This window comes from Sus scrofa, chromosome 14 (assembly GCF_054392235.1).
Source record: "Sus scrofa isolate SSC_HxYL_T2T_F1_AM1 chromosome 14, Sscrofa_HxYL_maternal_Yorkshire_Landrace_v2.0, whole genome shotgun sequence".
In the NCBI taxonomy this organism is placed as follows: Eukaryota; Metazoa; Chordata; class Mammalia; order Artiodactyla; family Suidae; genus Sus; species Sus scrofa.
The window spans coordinates 36,143,033-36,163,529 of NC_139396.1; the positions used below are offsets into that span (position 1 = coordinate 36,143,033).

At 45.6% G+C, this 20,497-nt stretch overlaps 1 protein-coding gene and 1 pseudogene across 4 annotated transcripts in view; one reads left to right on the forward strand and one right to left on the reverse strand.

Moving 5' to 3' along the window:
* Window positions 1-5,340: 5,340 nt before the first annotated feature.
* On the reverse strand, window positions 5,341-6,436 carry LOC100623855 (hsc70-interacting protein pseudogene; annotated as a pseudogene).
* Window positions 6,437-8,053: 1,617 nt separating this feature from the next.
* FDFT1 (farnesyl-diphosphate farnesyltransferase 1) overlaps window positions 8,054-20,497 on the forward strand; it is a 34,316-nt gene continuing 21,872 nt past the window's right edge. The window contains exons 1-3 of one of the 4 annotated variants that reach the window (XM_013990295.3): window positions 8,054-10,474; window positions 13,691-15,197; window positions 16,198-16,381. In XM_013990295.3, coding sequence (XP_013845749.1) covers window positions 14,812-15,197; window positions 16,198-16,381 — 570 coding nt within the window. In that variant the 5' untranslated portion in view covers window positions 8,054-10,474; window positions 13,691-14,811. 4 annotated transcript variants of the gene reach the window in all.

Sequence of the window (20,497 nt, forward strand, 5' to 3'; positions counted from 1 at the left end):
GGGAACAAGGGCAGCTAACCCAGTAGTCTGCCCCTCTCCCAGGTACCATTCATCCTGGTGGGAGGCTCTCAGCAGAGAGCTTCACGTCCGTCCTACAGGGAGGAAGGAAAGGGATGAACGAGGTGGGGTGAACGAGGGTAGGAGAAGAGGCCAGTGGTACAGAACCTGCAGGGCAGGAGAGGTGGCCAGTGGGAAGGGTACCTGCCTGTTGGATGTAAGGAGAGGCCTTGCTTGGCAGAGGGGTGAGGGCTGGAATGCAGAGGGGGCAAGTCCAGTTTTCACTTAGAAGTAAGAGAGAGGTGAGCTATTTGTACTCAGATTCTGGGGGAAAGACAACTTACCTCATAAGCTAGAGTTTTGTGATAGCTGACATGGTGAAAACCTTGGGATTTAATGTTAAGTTTCAGTGGCCTTAGCTATTCAGTAAATATTTCTTAAATGCCTCCTAAAGGCTAGGTCTGGGAATACAACGATCAACAAGACAAGACTTCTATACTCATGGGAGGGCTGCTTGTTAAAACAGTGAAAAGAGTTTCCGTAGGTTATGGAAAAGTGCTGGGGTGGGTGGGGAGTGACTGCCTATCTGTGTTCTAGAAGTCCCAGTACAGTTCTGATTTCAAGCCATGGTATTCAATAAAAAGTTGTGGAGGGCTGGAGTTCCCGTCGTGGCGCAGTGGTTAACGAATCCGACTAGGAACCATGAGGTTGCGGGTTCGGTCCTTGCCCTTGCTCAGTGGGTTAATGATCTGGCGTTGCCGTGAGCTGTGGTGTAGGTTGCAGACGTGGCTCGGATCCCGCGTTGCTGTGGCTCTGGCGTAGGCTGGTGGCTACAGCTCCGATTGGACCCCTAGCCTGGGAACCTCCATATGCCACGGGAGTGGCCCAAGAAATGGCAAAAAAAAAAAAAAAGTTGTGGAGGGAGTTCTGATGTGGTGCCTCACGTTAGGGATCCAGTGTCTTTTCAGCAGAGGCATGGGTTCCATCCCCAGCCTTGGAGTTAAGGATCTGATGCAGTGAGTTAAGGATCTGATGTTGCCTCAGTTGTGGTGTAAGTTGCAGCTGTGCCTCAGATTTGATCCCTAGCCCAGGAACTTCCATGTGCCACAGGTGCGGCCAAAAAAAAAAAAAAAAGGTAGTGGAGGCTCATTAATTGGCGAGTACTGTGTCAGGTGCCCTGTTTAGACTTGGTCTTTGAACTTGAAGCACTCAAGGGGAGGTGGAGGGTGAGACACAAGATAAATAGCATCCAGAAAGTTCATGGTGAGAGTAACCACTGAGCAGGATCAGCGTGCTGAGGCTGTGGAAATTAGGACCAGTGAAATAAGAACAAGCAAGTGCGGCCCTTAATTCAGAGCTTGCTGTAGCAAGGCATCAGGCCCTATCACTAGCACTTGGCGAAGACTCAGAAGCAGGCAGCAGGTGCAAAGACTTCGCAGTCAAAAAAGGGAGGTCATCATGGTGCTCTGACGGGATGCTGGGAGCAGGCCAACTGGAAGTGGGGTGTCTTATGTGATTGGTTTGGGGAGTGTATTGGATTTCTGTAGTTGGTCCTGAGTTGGAAGCAGCAGGGGAAAAAAAATAGAGAAGTAATCGATCCTGTCCTGACCATTCAAAGTTGATTGCCAAAGAGGCTGCGGGTCAGTATTCTGTTCTTGTGTGTGGTCTGGCTACTGGCCATTTGTCCACCCAGTCTCCGGTTGGGCACCGGTGTCTGACTTGGAGAGCTATATGAGGCTCCAGTTTTGTTTCCATAGAGTTTCAATCGTGCCTCAGCAGAAGCAAACCTGACTAGTATCCATGAAGATGCAGGTTCGATCCCTGACCTCGCTCAGTAGGTTAAGGATCTGGCATTGCCATGAGCTGTGGTGTAGGTCGCAGATGCGGCTAGGATCTGGCATTGCTGTGGCTGTGGTGTGGGCCAGTGGCTACAGCTCCGATTAGTCCCCTAGCCTGGGAACCTCCAGATGCCACAGATGTACCCCCCCCAAAAAAAAACCAGCACCATGTCAAACACCCCTGTCTCTCCCTCTGGACTGGACTCCTTGCCTCTCCCTTTTTGGGGCAGAACCTCATCTTACTTGTCTTTGTTATTTCCAAGGTCTGCCACATTGTCAGTGTTCAGTGGATGAATCTGAAGGACAGATAAAGGAGAGGCCAGGAAGCTTCAGAAAAGGATTCCTGAAGATGGGATTCCACCTGAGCTGTAATGAAGGTGTGGTGGGTAGCTGGTGAAAAGCAAGGAAGCATACGGGACATGAGAATAATGGAGCGGAAAGTAAGTGCTTCTGGAGCTAGGTCAGGCTTTGAAAGTGGTCCAGTGACTGGAGAGGAGGCTGAAATCCGCAGGGAATGTAGGTGCCAAATGATGAGGGGATTTTTATTCTATGTCAGAATTCTCGGTTTTACCTTTTTTTTTTTTGCAATTTGAAACCATGCTTTTTTTTTTTTTTTTTTTTTTTTTGGTCTTGTCTTTTTGCCATTTCTTGGGCTGCCCCTGCGGCATATGGAGGTTCCCAGGCTAGGGGTCTAATCGGAGCTGCAGCTGCCAGCCTACGCCAGAGCCAGAGCAACACAGGATCCGAGCCGCGTCTGCGACCCACACCACAGCTCACGGCAACGCCGGACCCTTAACCCACTCAGCAAGGCCAGGGATCGAACCTGCAACCTCATGGTTCCTAGTCAGATTCGTTAACCACTGCGCCACGATGGGAACTCCTCATGCTTTATTTTTAACATGGCTGGAAATATCCAATAACTATATATCTTTAAGCAGAAAAAAAACCTTTTCCTTCTTATAGCATCGTCAGCACAAGAAAAGAACATTTCTGGTTTAGAAATATTGAGTTTCTGTGAAAATGAAGCATGTATGAGTCAAGCATGGAAAATCAAGCACGTACTTGAGTCTAAAAGCACAGGACACATTTTCAGAAGACCATTTTACTTTTACCGACTTTTGGTAGTATGTGCAATGACAGAATGCACTTACATAATAAGTAGTTGATCAAATAAATCGAATAAAGAACCCAGAAGCATCTGGGCGTGAGTTATTCACAGCACATATTGGAAATTTTGAGAAAGGGGAACACACATTAACTAAAAGAACATCAGCAAGTTCAAACTCAGGTTTATACGCTGAGTAATTTTTTTTTTTTTTTTTTTTTTTTTTTTTTGGTCTTTTTGCCTTTTCCTGAGCCGCTCCGGTGGCATATGGAGACTCCCAGGCTAGGGGTTGAATTGCAGCTGTAGCCACTGGCCTACGCCAGAGCCAGAGCAACACAGGATCCGAGCCGCGTCTGCCACACCACAGCTCACGGCAAACCAGATCCTTAACCCACTCAGCAAGGTCAGGGATCAAACCCGAAACCTCATGGTTCCTAGTCGGATTTGTTAACCACTGCTGGTTAACGGGAACTCCTACATGCTGAGTATTTTTAAAGGATTTAAAAAGCATGCTCAGTCAGCATACAGCTTTTTCTTACTTATATAACAGATGCATTTCTATTTGCTTGTGTACAGCAAATAGAATTAACTTACTTAGGATTTCAGAAATGTGTTCCATGGATTTTATTTCAATGCTCCTACCATTGATTCGTCAAATAAGCAAAGTTCAGAGTTTCATCCTTTGAAATGGCTTTTAAACACTAGCAATTTAAATTGAAAGATAGTAAGTGGAAACCTAGCAATTCCTCATACACTCCCTGAACTTAAGTTTCGTTTAATGTAAGAACTGGATATACAACAAAATTTATCAATTTTCTCTATCCTTAGAGGAGAGGAAAGGAAAACAAAGAGAAGTGGGTATAAGAGCTGAATGGAACAATGAATCTTTCATAATGCTGACAATTCCACAATGAAGAACCACCATGAATCTTACCAATTTTTTAGGTCATGCTGGATTAAGAATTTAGGTTTCCCTCTTTGTATATCAACCTTCATATTCTCCAGATTACAAAGATTAATACTACAAAATAAATTCTAGCCGCAACAGGTAATTCCTAAGTAGGAGGCCAAACAGCAAAGGGAATCCTCTCTTCCAACATTTGATATGTTAAAATTTCACTGAAGTGGGAATCTAATATTTAAAATATGAAATCTCTTGGCCAAGAAAGAAACTACAGCTATTATGGGTATTACTCTACATAGTCATTATATGTACCACTTTTTTTTTTTTTTTTTTTTTTGGTCTTTTTTGCCTTTTCTAGGGCCGCTCCCTGGCATATGGAGGTTCCCAGGCCAGGGGTCGAGAATCAGAGCTGTAGACGCTGGCCTATGCCAGAGCCACAGCAACGCGGGATCCGAGCCGCGTCTTTGACCTACACCACAGCTCACGGCAACACCAAGGATGGAACCCGCAACCTCATGGTTCCTAATCGGATTCGTTAACTACTGAGCCATGATGGGAACTCCTATGTACCACATATTAAACCCAGCATTAAATGTGCTTGCATAATTACACTGTGAATGATGACAGCAGTAATGACGCTAGTGAAAAAGCACCATCTTTAGCCCAAGAAGAGGAAAAAAAAAATGTGGAAACAAGTAGAAAGCAGACTTTAAAGAGTTTGGGCACTTTCTGATCTGAATAGTACATTTTAAACATAGAAACATAAAGAGAAAAGTATTCCCTTATTTCCTGTATGTGGAAATAAAAGGAAACATTTATTTTAGATTATCAGGCAAGAACAGAGCTATGTAATCCAATTCTACTGCAGCATTATAAAAATCATCCTTTCACCACAGCGTAAGATTTAAATGCATCTGTATAAGGGTACATATTATAGAAACTGTAGTAAGATTGCTCCTGCCCTGCCAAGTACTTCTAGTCCCTACCCAGGTCCTACTGCAATACTTTTATGAAAGCTAATCATTAAAAATAACAATAACAAAGCAATTAAAAAGACAAATCAAAATGCTTCAGTAGCCAAATGTCCAACTCAAATTTTATCTATTTAAATGTTATATTTGCCCCTCCCTAATAAATCTTTATTTCACTCAAACTTGAGCAATAAATCTTCCATACTGAAGTATTTTCCTTGCCGAATTAATTCAAAGGAAAAAACTAAAATGATTAGTAAAGAAAAATGTAGAGATTAACACAACTTTTAATTTGTCTTAAATATTTTTAAGGTTTAAAAAGTGTTTAAAGTTTTTAATTTCTAGTAGGAAAACATTATCTGAATGAATGACTACCCCAATGGCAAACCACTGTAAAATGTTTCAGCTGCATTTGGGGAAAAGGGGTAGGGATTATCTTCAAAGCACCCCAGCTTTCTGGTTTGTATTATTGTGACATCCAGTAGGTGATCCGAGTTGCTTTTCCTTAAGCAAGGGCTTTATTTGTCAGAAGGGCATTCATTATGCTTGACCTCCAAATTTGGCTGACAAGTTACTGATGAGATTCATAACCTTTGGGTTGCTCTGATATTTCGACATATTTGCTGGGTTCTGTGCCACATCCTGGAAGGCCACCATAACTTCTGGGTCCTGCATGGCTGCAAGAACCTTGGGATCACTAACAATTTCATTGAGCCCAGGCATTCCTCCCATTCTAGGCATTCCTCCAGGAAAATTACCAGGCATTCCCCCAGGAAAGCCACCTGGAAAAGAACCATACTGAGCTCCTGATTGGCTTCTTCCTCCCTCTGGGCTCTCTCATGTTCTTCCAGAGCCTTCTTAAGCCTTTCTATTCTTTCTTTTATCTCTCGCTCTTCTCGTTTTTGCTCATACTCTCGCCGATGTTCAGCAATTTTCTGGGCCCTTGGCTGAACTTCTTTTGGCATTGCACTAGCATCTTCATCATAATCCAGCTTACAGGCAAGGGCAAGATCATGGGCTGCTTCTTCCCAATGGCTCAAAAGTCTGTGTGCTTTCCCTGGCCACCTGTATGGCTTAGCTGAATCAGGATTTATTTCAATAGCTCTGTCACTGTCTCAGATGGCAGCATTTGGCTTCTGTAATTTGATGAAGACACTGGTTCTCTTGGCGTACAGAATGGCCAAATGAGGATTTAGCTTGATGGCATCTATGAACAAGTCAATGGCTTTCTGTAGTTCACCATTATTTAGGGCACTGATGGCAGCTACTTTTTTATCATTTGCCTGATCCATCATCTCCCATTTCCTAAGGAGCATCAGTGTCTGGTTCAATCACACCTTCATTGTCAATTTCCAGATCACTTTCCTCACTTGAGGGTTCATCTGTCTTTATGTTTTCCTCCACCTTCTTACTATCTGCTTTTTCTTCCTTGGTATTTTCTTCTGATTTAGTTTTATGAGTAGCAGGTGGTATTTTACCCCCCATGCTCTCCACCCACTCCCTCAGGAAGCGCATTTCCTCAGTGTGCAGAACGCTGGGGTCCTGCTTACACATTTTCATGAAGGCTAGAAGTTTGCTCACTTTGTGGGGGTCCATGACCCGGGCGCGGTGGGAGGCGGCCGGCTCGGCTGTGGCTGTGGCCCCATTCCAGGCCCAGGCGCTGGCTCAGCGTAGCATAAGGGGGCCTTGATTTTATCTTGAAAGGGATTTCTTTTATGGAATTTGAAATGAAAAGACGGTAGGCAAGAGTGAAATAATCAAGTGTGTGTTTTAGATACAGTTACTTGAGCTATCACAAGGGAATGGATGGAGAGAGATGGGAAGCTGATCTTAAAATAGTTTGGGAGAGAAGTTGGGGCTTGAACCTTGATGGAGAAGAGAGATTAAGACGAGAGATGTTTAGGAGTTCCCGCTGTGTTGCAATGGGATCAGCGGCGTCTCTGCAGTGCCAGGACACAGGTTTGATCACCAGCCTGGCCAGTGAGGGTTGGGGGATCCCGAGGTGCCACAGCTGTGGGCATAGGTGGCAGCTGTGGCTCGGATCTGATCTCTGGCTCTGGGAACTCAAAATGCCGCGAGGCAGCCAAAAAAATATGAGAGACGTTTGTTTCTTGGACTCCAGAGAACGCATGAATGACTTCCAAAGGGTGGATGTAGGGAGAGCAGAGAGAGGTTAGGGATGACATCTGTATTTTATATATAATTAGGCCACTGGGAGACTGTTAGTGCCTTTTGCAGGTTCAGTGAGAAAGTTGTTAGGATAGGTTAAGTCTGCCACTTGTGGGGGACAGCAAAGTGTTGCATTATTATGTGGAGTTCCTTGGCGGTAGAGTGGTTAGGACTCAGCGATTTCACTGCTGCAGCTGGGGTTCAGTCCCTGGTCAGGGAACTGAGATCCTACATTGAGCCACTGCACACCACCCCCTCCCTGGGGCGGTGGAGAAAGGGATTAAAAATGGGGGTGAGAGAGGCAATGGGGATAGAAGGCTCCACATGCAGTGATTGTAAGCCTCTCCTAGGGACTTTGACCTTTACTAAGTGAACTGGTGAGACATTGCGGGGGTTTTCAGGCAGTGATCCCGATCTGACATTAATTTTAAAAAGGATCACTGGTTGCTGTGTTAATATAAATTTAACGGCTGGGAGAGCAAGCAGTTTCCTGGGCTTGTGAGAGATTTAGAATAGAGATAAAATTTTCCTCATCACCTTCGGAAGGGTCGAAGAAACGCTTCAAATCCATTTTGGGAACTAAATTTGGATGCTCGGAAGCCTCAGGCCGATCCCACCCACAGTGAGTCTTGGCTTCTCTCCAGGAAGAACTGATTTGGCCAGCAGGGCAAACAAGCATTCAGCTTATTAACAAAATCCTAGCGGACATTGGCCAAGAGAACCTCTAAGGAACTTAGTTCCGCTTAGAGGCTGAGCAGATCTGGCTCTGGGCAGGATAGGCGGAGAAAACAAGGGCCCGCCCCCACCAGGAATGCCAATCTCACCCCTCCTCCTCTTTCTCACCCTCCAATTAGCCTCTAGGATGTGGTCCTCACGCCAGACTCATCCTGCCGCCGATTGGCCAGCATCTTCCTGGTGCGAGCGGCCCTGGCCAATCAGCGCCCGTCAGTCCACCCCGCGAGCCCACAGGCTGCGGCGCGAGAGCCGGAGGCCGGTGGAGGTTGGAGGGGAAGTGGGCGTGGCGCCGTTTCTCTGGGCCCGCCACGCCAGCCCCGCCCTCCCGCCGCGCCTCCTTCGCTTAATGCTTGGTTAAGTGCGGACCGGTGCCAGCCCGAGGTATCCTCGAGGTGAGACCAGATTTCGGATAGTTGGCCGCTGCCAGCAGCATGGAGTTCGTGAAGTGCCTGGGGCACCCCGAGGAGTTCTACAATCTGCTGCGCTTCCAGATGGGGGGCCGGCGGAAGGTGATACCCAAGATGAATCAGGTGGGCCGAGCATCTCTGCACCCTGGCGGAGCCGGGAGGCTGCGCTGGACGGTCGGCTTCCGGGCCTGGCTGATCCGACCCCAAATCGAGAGCTGCAGCCAGCGCTGCCAGAAGCCTCGGACTCTCTCCTTCCCTCTGAGGAGCAGACCCCTGCCCTGTCAGGCAGCCCCACCCGCCCAGCCTGGGTCCGCTCCCCGTAATCCAACATCCGGCCTGGCTGACCTTGGTCCCCTAGGCGTCCTCACCAAGTGGTCTTGCTGCTTAAAATGTTTCTGCTCGTTTAAGACATTGCTCTTCAGGTAGTTTTGCTTCTAATTTCGTTCTGTCCCCGAGCATTGATATTTTTCTGTGTTCTAAATACGTGGGTTGCAAAACTGAGACTACATGGGTAGAGGACGTGTGAGAGGATTTTGTGAACGTCATGAACTATGCAGATATTGTCACGAATACCTCTTCTGGAATGAAACCTTACTCATCCTTCCATTTTTCAGTTACACCATCTCCTCCATAAACTTCTTCCTCTGATCAGCAGGATCCATGCCTTCCTCCTCAGAGCTCCCTCAGTTTTTTTGGAACGTGGTATCTGCTCTTGCAAGTGCTTCCTTGTTGTCTTTATGTATGTTGATTAGCTACACTACTGGCAGCTCACGGCCGGACTTGGTTTTGTTTATGTTTCATCTGCCTCACTCGTGTACCCTTTGTTAAGTGAATGCTTACAAAGGTATTTATTCTAACAAGAAAAAATTATTCTTAAGTGATTATTGAATGAATAGACACATTCAGCCAAATTAGTGGGTTATAGCAAGAGTTCTGAATTATTTTTCCCAATGGAAATACCACAAATACTGTTCTTTGTTTAAATTTACTCTTAGTTGTTGTCCTTTATTAAAACATTTACGTTTTCCATCGGAAAGAAAAGTTTTCCTATTATCTCGTAACTTAGAATCCTCATCCTTCAAGTCTAGCCTCCATCTGTTGACTAGCCTCCACCTCTGTTGACTATTTAGCAGCCATTTATTAAACACCTGTTCTGTATTTAGGTATTATACGGGTTGCAGCATGGCAGAATGACATGTATAGATAAATAAGACACCCAGAGAGCTCATTATCTTGTCAGGTCGATAAAATGTAATAAAGCTACTATTATTTTTCCTGCGTTTGTAGATGAAGAAACAGGCATAGAGAGGCTAATTATTACCTGAGGTCTTCTCACAGCTGTTCAGTGGCCATTGACCCTGGCAGTCTGATTTCCAGAGCTCCCTCTCCTGACCCTATCATGCTGCTTGCCATTGAGGAGACAGGCCACTGAGTCACATTCAGCGGAAGATCATCCAGATTCAGCTAAAAGTTGAACATACTTTGTGTGATGGACACACCTGGAAACTATCCCTTTAGTGGCTCCTAGTCTGATGGAGAACAGGTGTATGAAAGATCACCTAGGAAGTGTCAAGTAATTTAAAGTACATTCACATTTCAGGACATTTTAGTGAAGAGGAAATGTTTTCCAGCAAAGAGTTTTCAGAAAACACAGGAAAAGCACTTTGTATGCTGTAGGGCTTTGAAGAGATGCTAGTTTTAGATCAGTAGGAAAAGCCAATGTGAGCCAAGTCATGTAGTTAGGACTGAGCTCTGTGTGTGTGTATGTAATGAAACCAGCCTGGCTGGAATTGGGGACTCCAGTTAGAAGAGCAAAGTTCAGTGAGTACCTGTAGGAAGCCAGGGACTGTACTGAATTCAGTAAAGCAGGCAGTGGTTGCATGCAAGACTATGACATGATCAAAGCAATGTTTTTGGAACAGTAATTTGACAGGTGAACAAGATTATAAGATTATATAGAGAGATGATCAAATTAATAGCGGTAATAATATTAATAGACACTATTTATTGAGTTCTCTGTGCCAGGCACTGGCTAAAGCTCTGGAAGTCTGTTATCTCAGAGTGTCAGTTGGTTTTCACTGAGTAACATCCCAGAACTGAGTGGTTTAATTTTGGAGATTGGGTGCTCAACAGTGTGACTGTACTGAAAACTATTGAACTGCGTGCTTCAAAATGGTCAAGATGGTAAATTTCGTGTTATGTGTTTTACCATTATTTATGTATTATTATTTTTTTCTTTTTAGGGCCACACCTGGGGCATATGGAAGTTTCCAGGCTAGGGGTCTAATCAGAGCTTCAGCTGCCGGCCTACACCACACCCACAACAATGTGGGATCTGAGCCACATCTGTGACCTATGCCACAGCTCACGGCAATGCTGGATCCTTAACCCACTGAGCAAGGCCAGGGATCGAGCCTGCATCCTCATGGATACTAGTTGGGTTCTTAACCCGCTAAGCTATAATGAGAACTCATATTTTACCATAATTTAAACACCAGATTTAGTGACTAAATAATAAGTGTTATTTAGTTCACAGTTCTCTTAGAAGAGCTGGAGAGTTCTGGTCTGGGCCAACTTGGTTGCTATTGGGTTTGCTCAGCTGGCTGGCTGGCTTGTGGCCCAATGATCTGTGATTAGCAGGCTGTAGGCTGGAGTGTCCAGGGGAGACTGGGCCATGTGTGTCTTGTCCATCTGGGTAACATGGGGACTCTGCTCTTGACTGGAATTGTGCCAGCCCTGGTGTGGTTGCCTTCTTCAGGCCTTTGCTTGACTCACAGTTGCTACTGTCTTTTTGGCCAAAAAGTCCCCAGGGGAGTCCACAGTCCACAGGCAAGAAAGTGAAGAATGATGCCATCTCCTTATAGAAAGAGCTGTGCACTTTATTGCCATTTATTTTGTAATTTACCATAGTCAGTCTTGACAACAACCCTGAAGAGATGAGTGCTGTAATGTTACTGCCATTTTACAGATTAGGAAATTAGGCATGAAATAGTCAAACTTGGAAGCTCTCAAGCGGTGCTTCCAGGGTGCTGACCCAGGCCTGTCTGAAGACCTCATGCTTCCACTCCAGAGGCCACCCGGGATAAAGAGCACAGGCTTTGAGTGGCCCCAGATAGCTGATCACCTCTCAGTCCTGAACTCCCAACACATCACAGGCACCCAGCCACTCCTGGTTCCTTTCTTCCCTTCCCTATCTTCCCAGTTCTGCTAGGTATTAGCTTGCCATCCCTCCTTCCCTCCCTCCCTCCCTTCCTGTATTCATTAAACAAATACCTGGCCATCAGATATTTGTATTCCAGGTACAAATATCTAGGTGCTGGAGGTACAACAGTGAACAGGATAGGTGAAGACCTTGTTTTTATGAACCTTACATTCTAGTGGAAGAGAAACAGACAATGGGACAAAAAGCAAATATACAATATTTCAGGTAGAGAAGTACTACAAAGAAAAATGATGGCAGGGCAAGGGAGTTGAATGTCTGAAGTCAGGGGACACAATTTATAGGGTTGTGACTTGGACCCAGAGACTCCCCTGTGTCACATTTTCCTCTCTATGAAATGAGGCTTAGAAAAAATGGTAGCTTTGGTTACCCCTAGAGAGCAGAATGGAGTGGGGGCCACAGTAAAGGGTAGGGGAAAGACTTTTCACAGTTATCTTAATTTTTTAAAAAGTGAGACTTGGGCTATTCCCTCTTCTAGCTCTAAGGTTTGAGGAACAGTGCAGGACAATATTATTTGTTAGTTGTGGTTTTTCTGAGGTGTTTTTAATTCCTATGAACGATTTTTTGAAAAAAGCTGAGTATACCTCAAATTAGAGGAAACATAGGGGGAAAAAAAAACCCATTTTCCTTCATTTAACATTATCTTAGTTTCTCTCTTGAGTAACAAAGAAGCTGGGGGGAAATGTATGCTTAGTAGACAATGAGGGCTGAGATATTTCAATCACAGAAGGATTTGGCTGTAGGAATTCAGGGCTCCCTAAACTTGGTTTATCCAAAATTTTTAGGAGCATATCAGTAGATCTGGTGGAGTACTGCCACCTGCAAGTTGTGTAACATCACACAGAGGGTACACAGTGGAAAAAGCAGGAAGTTGCATAATCATGTAGTTTTGGCTTCTCTCAAGTCTAAATCCTGTTATCTAGACTGATGTCTTATCTATGAAGCCAAATCTTGACTATTAATTGGATGACTTTCGATAAATTAATCTCCAGCCACAGTTCCTTCATCTGTAAAATAGAGACAGTGGATCACCTCTCTTAATCACAATGTCCCAATCCCCAAATGGTCTGAAAACAAAAAGTTGTGGGTTGGTTTATTTGTTTCAGTAAGTCTGATGCAAGGTCATTTGGCAGTAAAATGTGCCCTGATAAAAAGTGATCCCATTTAGTACAATTATTCAAATCTTTTGCTGAAGGAGTGTAAATAATCAGTTATGGGGAGCTACCCTGCAGTGACAGGCTGTATATGCATTTTATGGCCTGTCTTCTGAAACACTACAGATTCTCAATTCTGCCACACTGGTGGCCATGAAGACCTCTCGTGGATTGCAGGTCTGTAAGGTACCTTTCTTAAAGGATTGCATAAGGGTTAAAGGTCATGTTTGTATTGTGTGTGGCAGATAGTAGCTGCCCAATGAGCAGTAGTTATTACGTTTACTGTTACATAAATTCAGTTTTCAAGTTTGTGGCCCCCCTCACCCCCTGTCCCAAAGGAATTTGTGTTACTTGAAGTCTGGGTGGAAGGTATTGGGAGGGTTGGTGGCACTTGTGGAACTTTCAGTGGAGCCCTGGCCCTGGGAGGTCAGGCCCGAATTTGTAGCACATTCTTGCTCGAAGCAAATGCCCCTCTGCCCTGTTTTCTCTCACAGAAGAGTTCTTGGGAGCGAGTTTTATTTCAGGTTATCTCAGACGCAAAGGAAAAACATCTAGAGGCTCTAGGGACAGACTGCAGTAGCTATAGTTTTTTTTTCTTTCTTTCTTAGCTCATGGGAATCAAGCAGTGGAAATGTTTATAGCAGTGGTATTTTCCATGGTGTGTTTAATAGTTAGATCTCCCTGTATCTTCTTGGTAGTTTGAGGAAATTGTTAAAGAGTGAGGTAGGGAAACAAATAGGGTCCAGGAAAAAGGATGATGGGGGAAGGAGGTGGAAAGTGATTTTTTTGACCCTGCTCCCTTCTAAGAGTGGGGGAGGTGTGTTGGAAAGGAGGAGTGTCCTTTAAGGTTGCAGTTCTTCAGAACTCCTGAGATGCACCTTTGACACCAGCCCCCAAACCCTTAGCTGTAGCTGAGAATGAAAACATTTGTCAGTGCAGTGAAAGAAATCATACTGGCAGGATGACAACAGTTTGTGTGGAGAGCTGGCTTGGAGCTCAGAAAAGAGCTGTCTGTTACTGTACTGTGAGGTCTTGCCCCTCCACGTTTTGAGGGCGAAGGGGTTAGTAAATTGTCTTTAAATACTCTGAGGGATGTGGTGCAGTGGAAATGAACCCGACTAGTATCCATGAGGCCGTGGGTTCAATTCCTGGCCTTGCTCAGTGGGTTAAGGATCTGGCATTGCCATGAGCTGTGGTGTACATCACAGTCGTGGCTCGGATCTGGTGTTGCTGTGGCGTAGGCCGGCTGCTACAGCTCTGATTTGACCCCCTAGCTTGGGAACTTCCATATGCCATGGGTGCAGCCCTAGAAAGACAAAAACCAAAGGAAAAAAAAAGTCTCCATAAAACAATTACACAAAACAGTAAGCAATTCTTTCAGATATGCTTGCATTTCAGAATATGGCCTTTTCCCCCTTGGAAAAACAGTTTTTGTTTTCCTTAGGGAAGGGTAAAGTTCAGGAAGCAGATCATTACAGTTCACCAATGTGAAAGGGAGAGATGGATTAAAATTTTAAAATAGCTAGCTTTCCAGAGGATGATAGAGGTTTCACAGCTGTTAAAGTAAAACAAGAACTGGACAGTAGTTAAGGGGAAAAACAGATTTTATTCAGAAAAGCAATTGCAGTAGGGGAAAAGAGACCTCAGTATAGAACTGGGCTCGGTTCCAAATGCAAGGAGCAGAGTGAGTGAGGCTTCATAGGTCAGGAGCAGAGTTGTAGGTAAGGGTGGATGTAAAATTACTAAGAGGATACACCTGGGGTAAGGAGCATTCTGCCTAAACGACGAATCCGCATTGTTTCTAGAGGCGGGCCTAGTCGATGGGATGGTGGGAGAGGAGGAACCGGACCCCTGGCAGTGAGCAGATGTTGGGAATGGGGTATTCTGGCTAAACCAATTAAGCAGGATTCTTGCTAAAACGGGGCGATGCAAAGATAAAACAGAAGGTGGACGATTCAGAGCCTGACTAAAGTTTGGCCAAGGGGAGATTTCTGTCGCAGGAGGTAGAGCAAACTTCTTAAAAAGTGCACCAGGTTCCTTCGGCAGTCTGCAGGTTCTGAGAAGGACAACTAGGAGCACAGGGGGTGGGGAGTGGGAGACTGCTGGGCTGGGCTCGCATCTGGGCGGAGATCTCGGAGGTGGGCGGAGATCTCGGAGGTGGGCGGGGCTCACATCTGGGTGGGCCACTGGCCCTGGGCGAGTGGGCGGGGCGGCAGACACCCGCTGGGTGCTCAGCCTCCCAGAGCCTCTTGCGGTGCTGGGAGAGCCCGCCCCGCCCCTCGGCGGGTGCCTCTCCTCTTCTCTTGGGTCTATGGAGGAAAAACTCTGCGCGGAATACATGGCCGCAGCCGCCTGCAGTACCAAGGCCATGTCCCTCTTCAAGCGGACCTTAGTGCTGAGTCCCGGCGCCGCGCCCAGAGGTGCGGGCACCCCCCCGCGCGGCTGTTCCTTTACCCCAGCCGCCTGGCCCTCCAAGGACCGGCCGCGGGGAGAGGGCGTCTGCTGCAGGCTGCGGAGTCCCGTGGCAGCCAGCCGCGCGCCCCAGTCCCACTCCAGCTCCTCTGCATCTCCGACAGCCGTGTGTGTCCTCTGCCCGCAGGACTCGCTCAGCAGCAGCTTGAAAACTTGCTACAAGTATCTGAATCAGACCAGTCGCAGTTTCGCAGCCGTTATCCAGGCCCTGGATGGGGAAATGCGGTGAGTGGCGGAGGCAACTCATTTTGGCTTGGGGGAGGAAAGCTTTTCCAGAAGATTTTGAGTCATTCGAAGCTACTTTTTGATACAGCCCCTCGCCTTGCAACCTTCGTGCTTGTGGCTTAGCCGTAAAGTGCTCCAGTGGGTGAAGGAAACGCTCGCAGTTGAAATGCCCCAGTGTTTACTTTAGAATGCCCTTCCAGGCACCTGGCCATCTCTTCCAGGGAGGCGGGGTGTGGGGGGGGTGTTTATTAACTTTTTTTAGGCCTGGCAGCTGAACCTGTTTCTGGCGGGTCATGCATTTTTTTTCTTGGCTTCATTTAGGCTACTTTGTATTTATTTCTAGTTTATTGGGTTGATTCTTTTGAAGTTGCCCTTGTGCAGATTGTGTAAGTGACTTAGACCAGCTGCCTTTAATTATGATAGTATTTATGGTGAGAAGTTATTGTGTCTTTTGACTTTATCTGCAAAATACTAGTTCTGTCTAAACATTGGGTCTGTTGGTCTTTCTACAGTTGTTCTGCATTGGTTAAATGTAACTCATTCTAGGAGTAGTAGTGACATCCAGCTGGTAGGTTTTTTATTTTTATTTTTTACGAATTACAGAAGTCCATTGTTCCCATCTAAGAAAGGAAAGCTAAGAAGTTGGTTTAAGTATGAAAAGCTTTGAATATCATTTCATAGTTCTTAGTTAGGGTGTAGTAGGAGGATTTAGAAAATGGCCTGGCATAAATGAGATATGGGTTTTCCTCACCTGAGGCATATGGAAGTTCCTGAGCCAGGAATTGAATCCAAGCCGTAGCTGTGACCTTTGCAGCAGCTGTGGCAACGCCAGACCCTTAACCCACTGAGCCGGACCTGGGAGCTAACCCATGTCTCCACAGCAGTCTGAGCTGCTGTGTTCAGATTCTTAACCACTGTACCACAGCGGGAGCTCAGATGTGGTTTTGAAACAAATGTCTTTGAATGTTCCAATGTGTGAATAGTTATTCCTTTCTTTCAGCCATGCAGTGTGCATATTTTATCTGGTTCTCCGAGCTCTGGACACTCTGGAAGATGACATGACCATCAGTATAGAGAAGAAGATCCCCCTGTTACACAACTTCCACTTGCACCTTTACGAGTCTGACTGGCGGTTCACTGAGAGCAAAGAGAAGGACCGACAAGTCCTGGAGGACTTTCCAACGGTATCAGGATGCGGTCGTGTGCATGGTGGATGGTGTGGTCATCACCTAGCCTGAGTGCCTGGAGGGAACTGCAAAACGAGGGGTCTCACAGCAGTGTAGCCTAGTGTGACCATGGGGTTGCTTAAGCCGCTCTCCGTCTTGTTAACTGGTGCTGGGTTACGTGGCCTGCCTGAGCCTCAATTTCTTCATCTATAGAATGATGGTACCTGCCTCCCGGTGTTGTGAGGATGGAAAGAGTTAACCGAAGTGAAGCTCCTAGACAGGGGTTAGCCTCTAATGTTATTACCAGAATACTGTTTGAAAGTCCAGCGTTTTTTCCTGTGGAAAAAGCACTCAGATTCCATTGTCATGGAAAGGGGTGCTCAGGCTGGGTCACCCGGGAACGCAGCTTAGGTATGTGGCACTGCTGGCCTCCAGGGCCTGTAGCGCGTGATGATGGGTGGCAGCTGTGGGGTGGGGAACAGGCTCTTCACAGCTGGGCTGAGCAGGCTGACCCCTGCCACCTGCAGCTCTGCGAGCCTGAACACACTCCTTAACTTCTTTGTGCCTCAGTTTCCTCATTTGTAGAGTGAGACCTGCGAGGCTGAGTAAGGTCATACTTAGAATAGTGCCTGGTACATGCTGAGTGTTCTGTAAATATTAGGTATTTGGTCCATTCTGTTGGAGTAAAGTGGGTTCTAATTAAAATCTTGAGCTTTAGAAAATCCCACAGATTTCTCTTACGCATGTAGTAGGTCCTTCTAGGACTAGGTAGGACCTAGTGAAAAGTAAAAGTAGGTCTAGGTCCTAATTTTCTGGGATTTGCATGCCTTATTGTTATTTATAAAGAATCACATGTGTTTCTTCCATACCTTATAAGTAACGAATTTTAAATTCATACCCGAGTCCTCCAGGTTGTTACCAAGGTATGTTTGTCAGGGCAGGAAAAGATAATATACTGTATTTGGTAAGTTATTAGTTGATTGATAATTTAAAAATTTTGAGCCATATGGTATGGGGGCCTCCCCTGTGCTCTTGTCCCAGGCTCTATGGACTCCAGGGCTGAGCCTCGACAGAACATTCTGAGACAGGCCATTTGCAGTGAAATGCTACCTGGGTCTTAAATAAAGCTTTAGTGTTCATTTGTGAATACCAGACTTTTTAGAATACTCATTATATATTTTTTCCTTTTTTTTTTTTTTTTTTTTTTTTTTTTCGGTCTTTTTAGCGCTGTACCTGTGGCATATGGAGGTTCCCAGGCTAGGGATTGCGTCAGAGCTGTAGCCACTGCCCTATACCACAGCCACAGCAATGCCAGATCTGAGCCTTGTCTGTGACCTACACCACAGCTCATAGCAATGCCGGTTCCTTAACCCACTGAGCAAGGCCAGGGATTGAGCCTGCGTCCCCATGGATGCCAGTCAGATTTGTTTCCTCTGAGCCATGATGGGAGCTCCAAAACGAGATCTTTAACCTACTGAGCATGGCCAGGGATTAAACCTGTATCCTCACGGAGACTACACTAGGTCCTTAACCCACTGAGCCACAATGGGAACTCCCAACACTCATTGTATATTATGGATTAAATTAGAGTGTATCTTTTTCACCTGGTACTAGTGGAGACTCGTAGTCTTACAGATATACCTCTAAATGTGGCTTGAGGTATAACAACAGATTATTTTTAATGTTAATAGCAATAATAGTATGCATTTATTAAGATGTTAGTTACAAAATGTATTTCATTACTGATTTATCATGAGCTTTTATTTTATTTTGTCTTTTTAGAGCCACACCTGCAGCATATGGAGGCTCCCAGGTCAGGAGTCGAATTGGAGCTGTAGCTGCTGGCCTGTACCACAGCCACAGCAATTCGAGATCCAAGCTGCCTCTGTGACCTACACCACAGCTCATAGCAATGCCAAATCCTTAACCAACTGACAAGGCCAGGGATTGAACCTGCGTCCTCATGACACGATGGGAACTCCAATCATGTGCTTTATTTTATAGGAATGTAGTTCTGACATGTATGAGTGTATTGTTACTCACATTTTGTATAGAGGAGGAAATTGAGACACAGAGATGTAAGCCCCTTGCCTAAAATCACCTGTGAAGTTAAGTGGGTTAAGTTAACCGGTATTTAGATCCAAAAGGTTTGCCTTCAGAACTCTCATGCTTAATCCCTGGCATACTTTCCTGCCCCTTTAAAACATGGTTAAAAATAAAACTTTGGGGGTTCCCATTGTGGCTCAGCCAGTTCTGAACCTGACTAGTGTCCCTGAGAATGTAGGTTCGATCCCTGGCTGGCCTCGCTCGGTGGGTTAAAGGTCCTGCATTGCCGTGAGCTGCAGTGTAGGTCACAGACATGGCTCGGATCCTATGGCTTGTGGTGAAGGCCAGGCACTGCAGCTCAGATTCGATGCTTAGCCTGGGAACTTCCATGTGCTACAGGAGTGGCCCTAAAAACAATAAAAAAGTAAAAAAACCAAAATAAATACATAAATTAAACTTTGGGTATAGGTGAAGGTAGGATCACCCAGTGATTTGATCATAATATCCCAAGGTTGATAATTAGGGGGATTTCTGTTTCCAGGCTCCTCTTGCTTCTGCTTGGGATCTGGCCTTTCTCCGTTATACTGTGGACTCGCCCTGCTGTCTGTCCTTGTGCTTGGGTCCCTGGGTCCTTAGAGATATCCTATACCAGGGAGACAGGATAACTTAGAGGGGCAAGGAGAAGCCCTCCCAGCTGACCTCACTGGGCAGAGCTGCCTCGGGGCTCTCCCCGTGGTTTCTGGGGAAACGGAGAGCTCTTTAATGTCACTTTCCTAGGTATTTTTGTTTTCATGTTTTGAGTTCTGTAATTATGTATGTAGCAAGTACCAAGGAGTTGTTGAAGTCGGTTCCCATTCAGCAGCCAAGTGTTGATTTTGGAGTGTTTGTTTTCAAGCCTGAGCTGCTCCTCCCACAGCTCGCTGGCCTTTCTCCTCTTCTCTTATAAATAGAACTGACCCAGCCTGGGATCTGTTGAAAGACCAGGTCTTTGGGAGATTCAGGGATTCAAATGACCTTTGGTAGAATTGCTCGTTTACTTCAGTCTACATGGGAATGATCTTTTGGCTTTGTCTTGGAACAGCTGTTCTGGAAAAAACAGTTCTGGAGAGATTGGATTGATCGTATGCATTTTGGAGGTTTTAACAGTTGATGTTCGTAAGAGTCCTCCTAAAGTACCTTAGGCTTCTGAACCCCTTTGCCCTGCAGAGCCTGCTGGTTTTCCAGACCCTTAAACTGAAGGTAGTCTTTTGGTAAACACAGACCGACTCTTTCTCACACTCGAGATGCTTAGCAAAGTCTATTCACTGTTTTCAGTATTCTGTGTGGGCTCTGTTAATATTTGGTAGCATATCGTTTGAGAAGTTTCATGGTGTTTTGTATTGTGTTTTGATAATTTACAAATATTTCTTTGAACTGAAGCCAGATATTGGTACAGTTGCAATGCATTTAAAAAAAAATCAGTGCTACTTTTCTACATTAGAGCTTGGGCCATGGAAACAAAATGTTGGATAGCCTGCCACAGGTTGAACTAAACTGAGTTGTTTAAGAAATTAAAAAAAAAATATCCTTGGAGTTCCCACTGTGGCACAACAGGTTAAGGATCCAGTGTTGTCTCTGTGGTGGCCTACTGGGTTAAATATCCAGCATTGCCACAGCTGTGGCATAGGTTACAACTGCAGCTTGGATTTGATCCCTGGCTGGGGAGCTTCCATATGCCACAAGTGTGGCAAAACAAACAAACAAACAAAAGTGTATCCTTATAGTCAGGGAGGCATTATAGTTTCATGGTGTGAATTCGGGAACCAATGATAGAAAATGGTTGGCTGGTCTCATTGCTTGAATGTTAGTCCAGAGGGGAGAGTTTCTGGTCCTCTCCCAGCTGAGTATCAGTGCCCAAGACATTTTTGCATGAAGGAATCTTCCCTTTTGTGGGCTTGTCAGAAAGGAGGCATTCTTTCTACAATTCTGTTTTTTGTGGGTTTTTTTTTGCTTTTTAGGTCTGCCCCCATGACATATGGAGGTTCCCAGGCTAGGAGTCAAATTGGAGCTGTAGCCACTGGCCTACATCAGGGCTATGGCAATGCCACA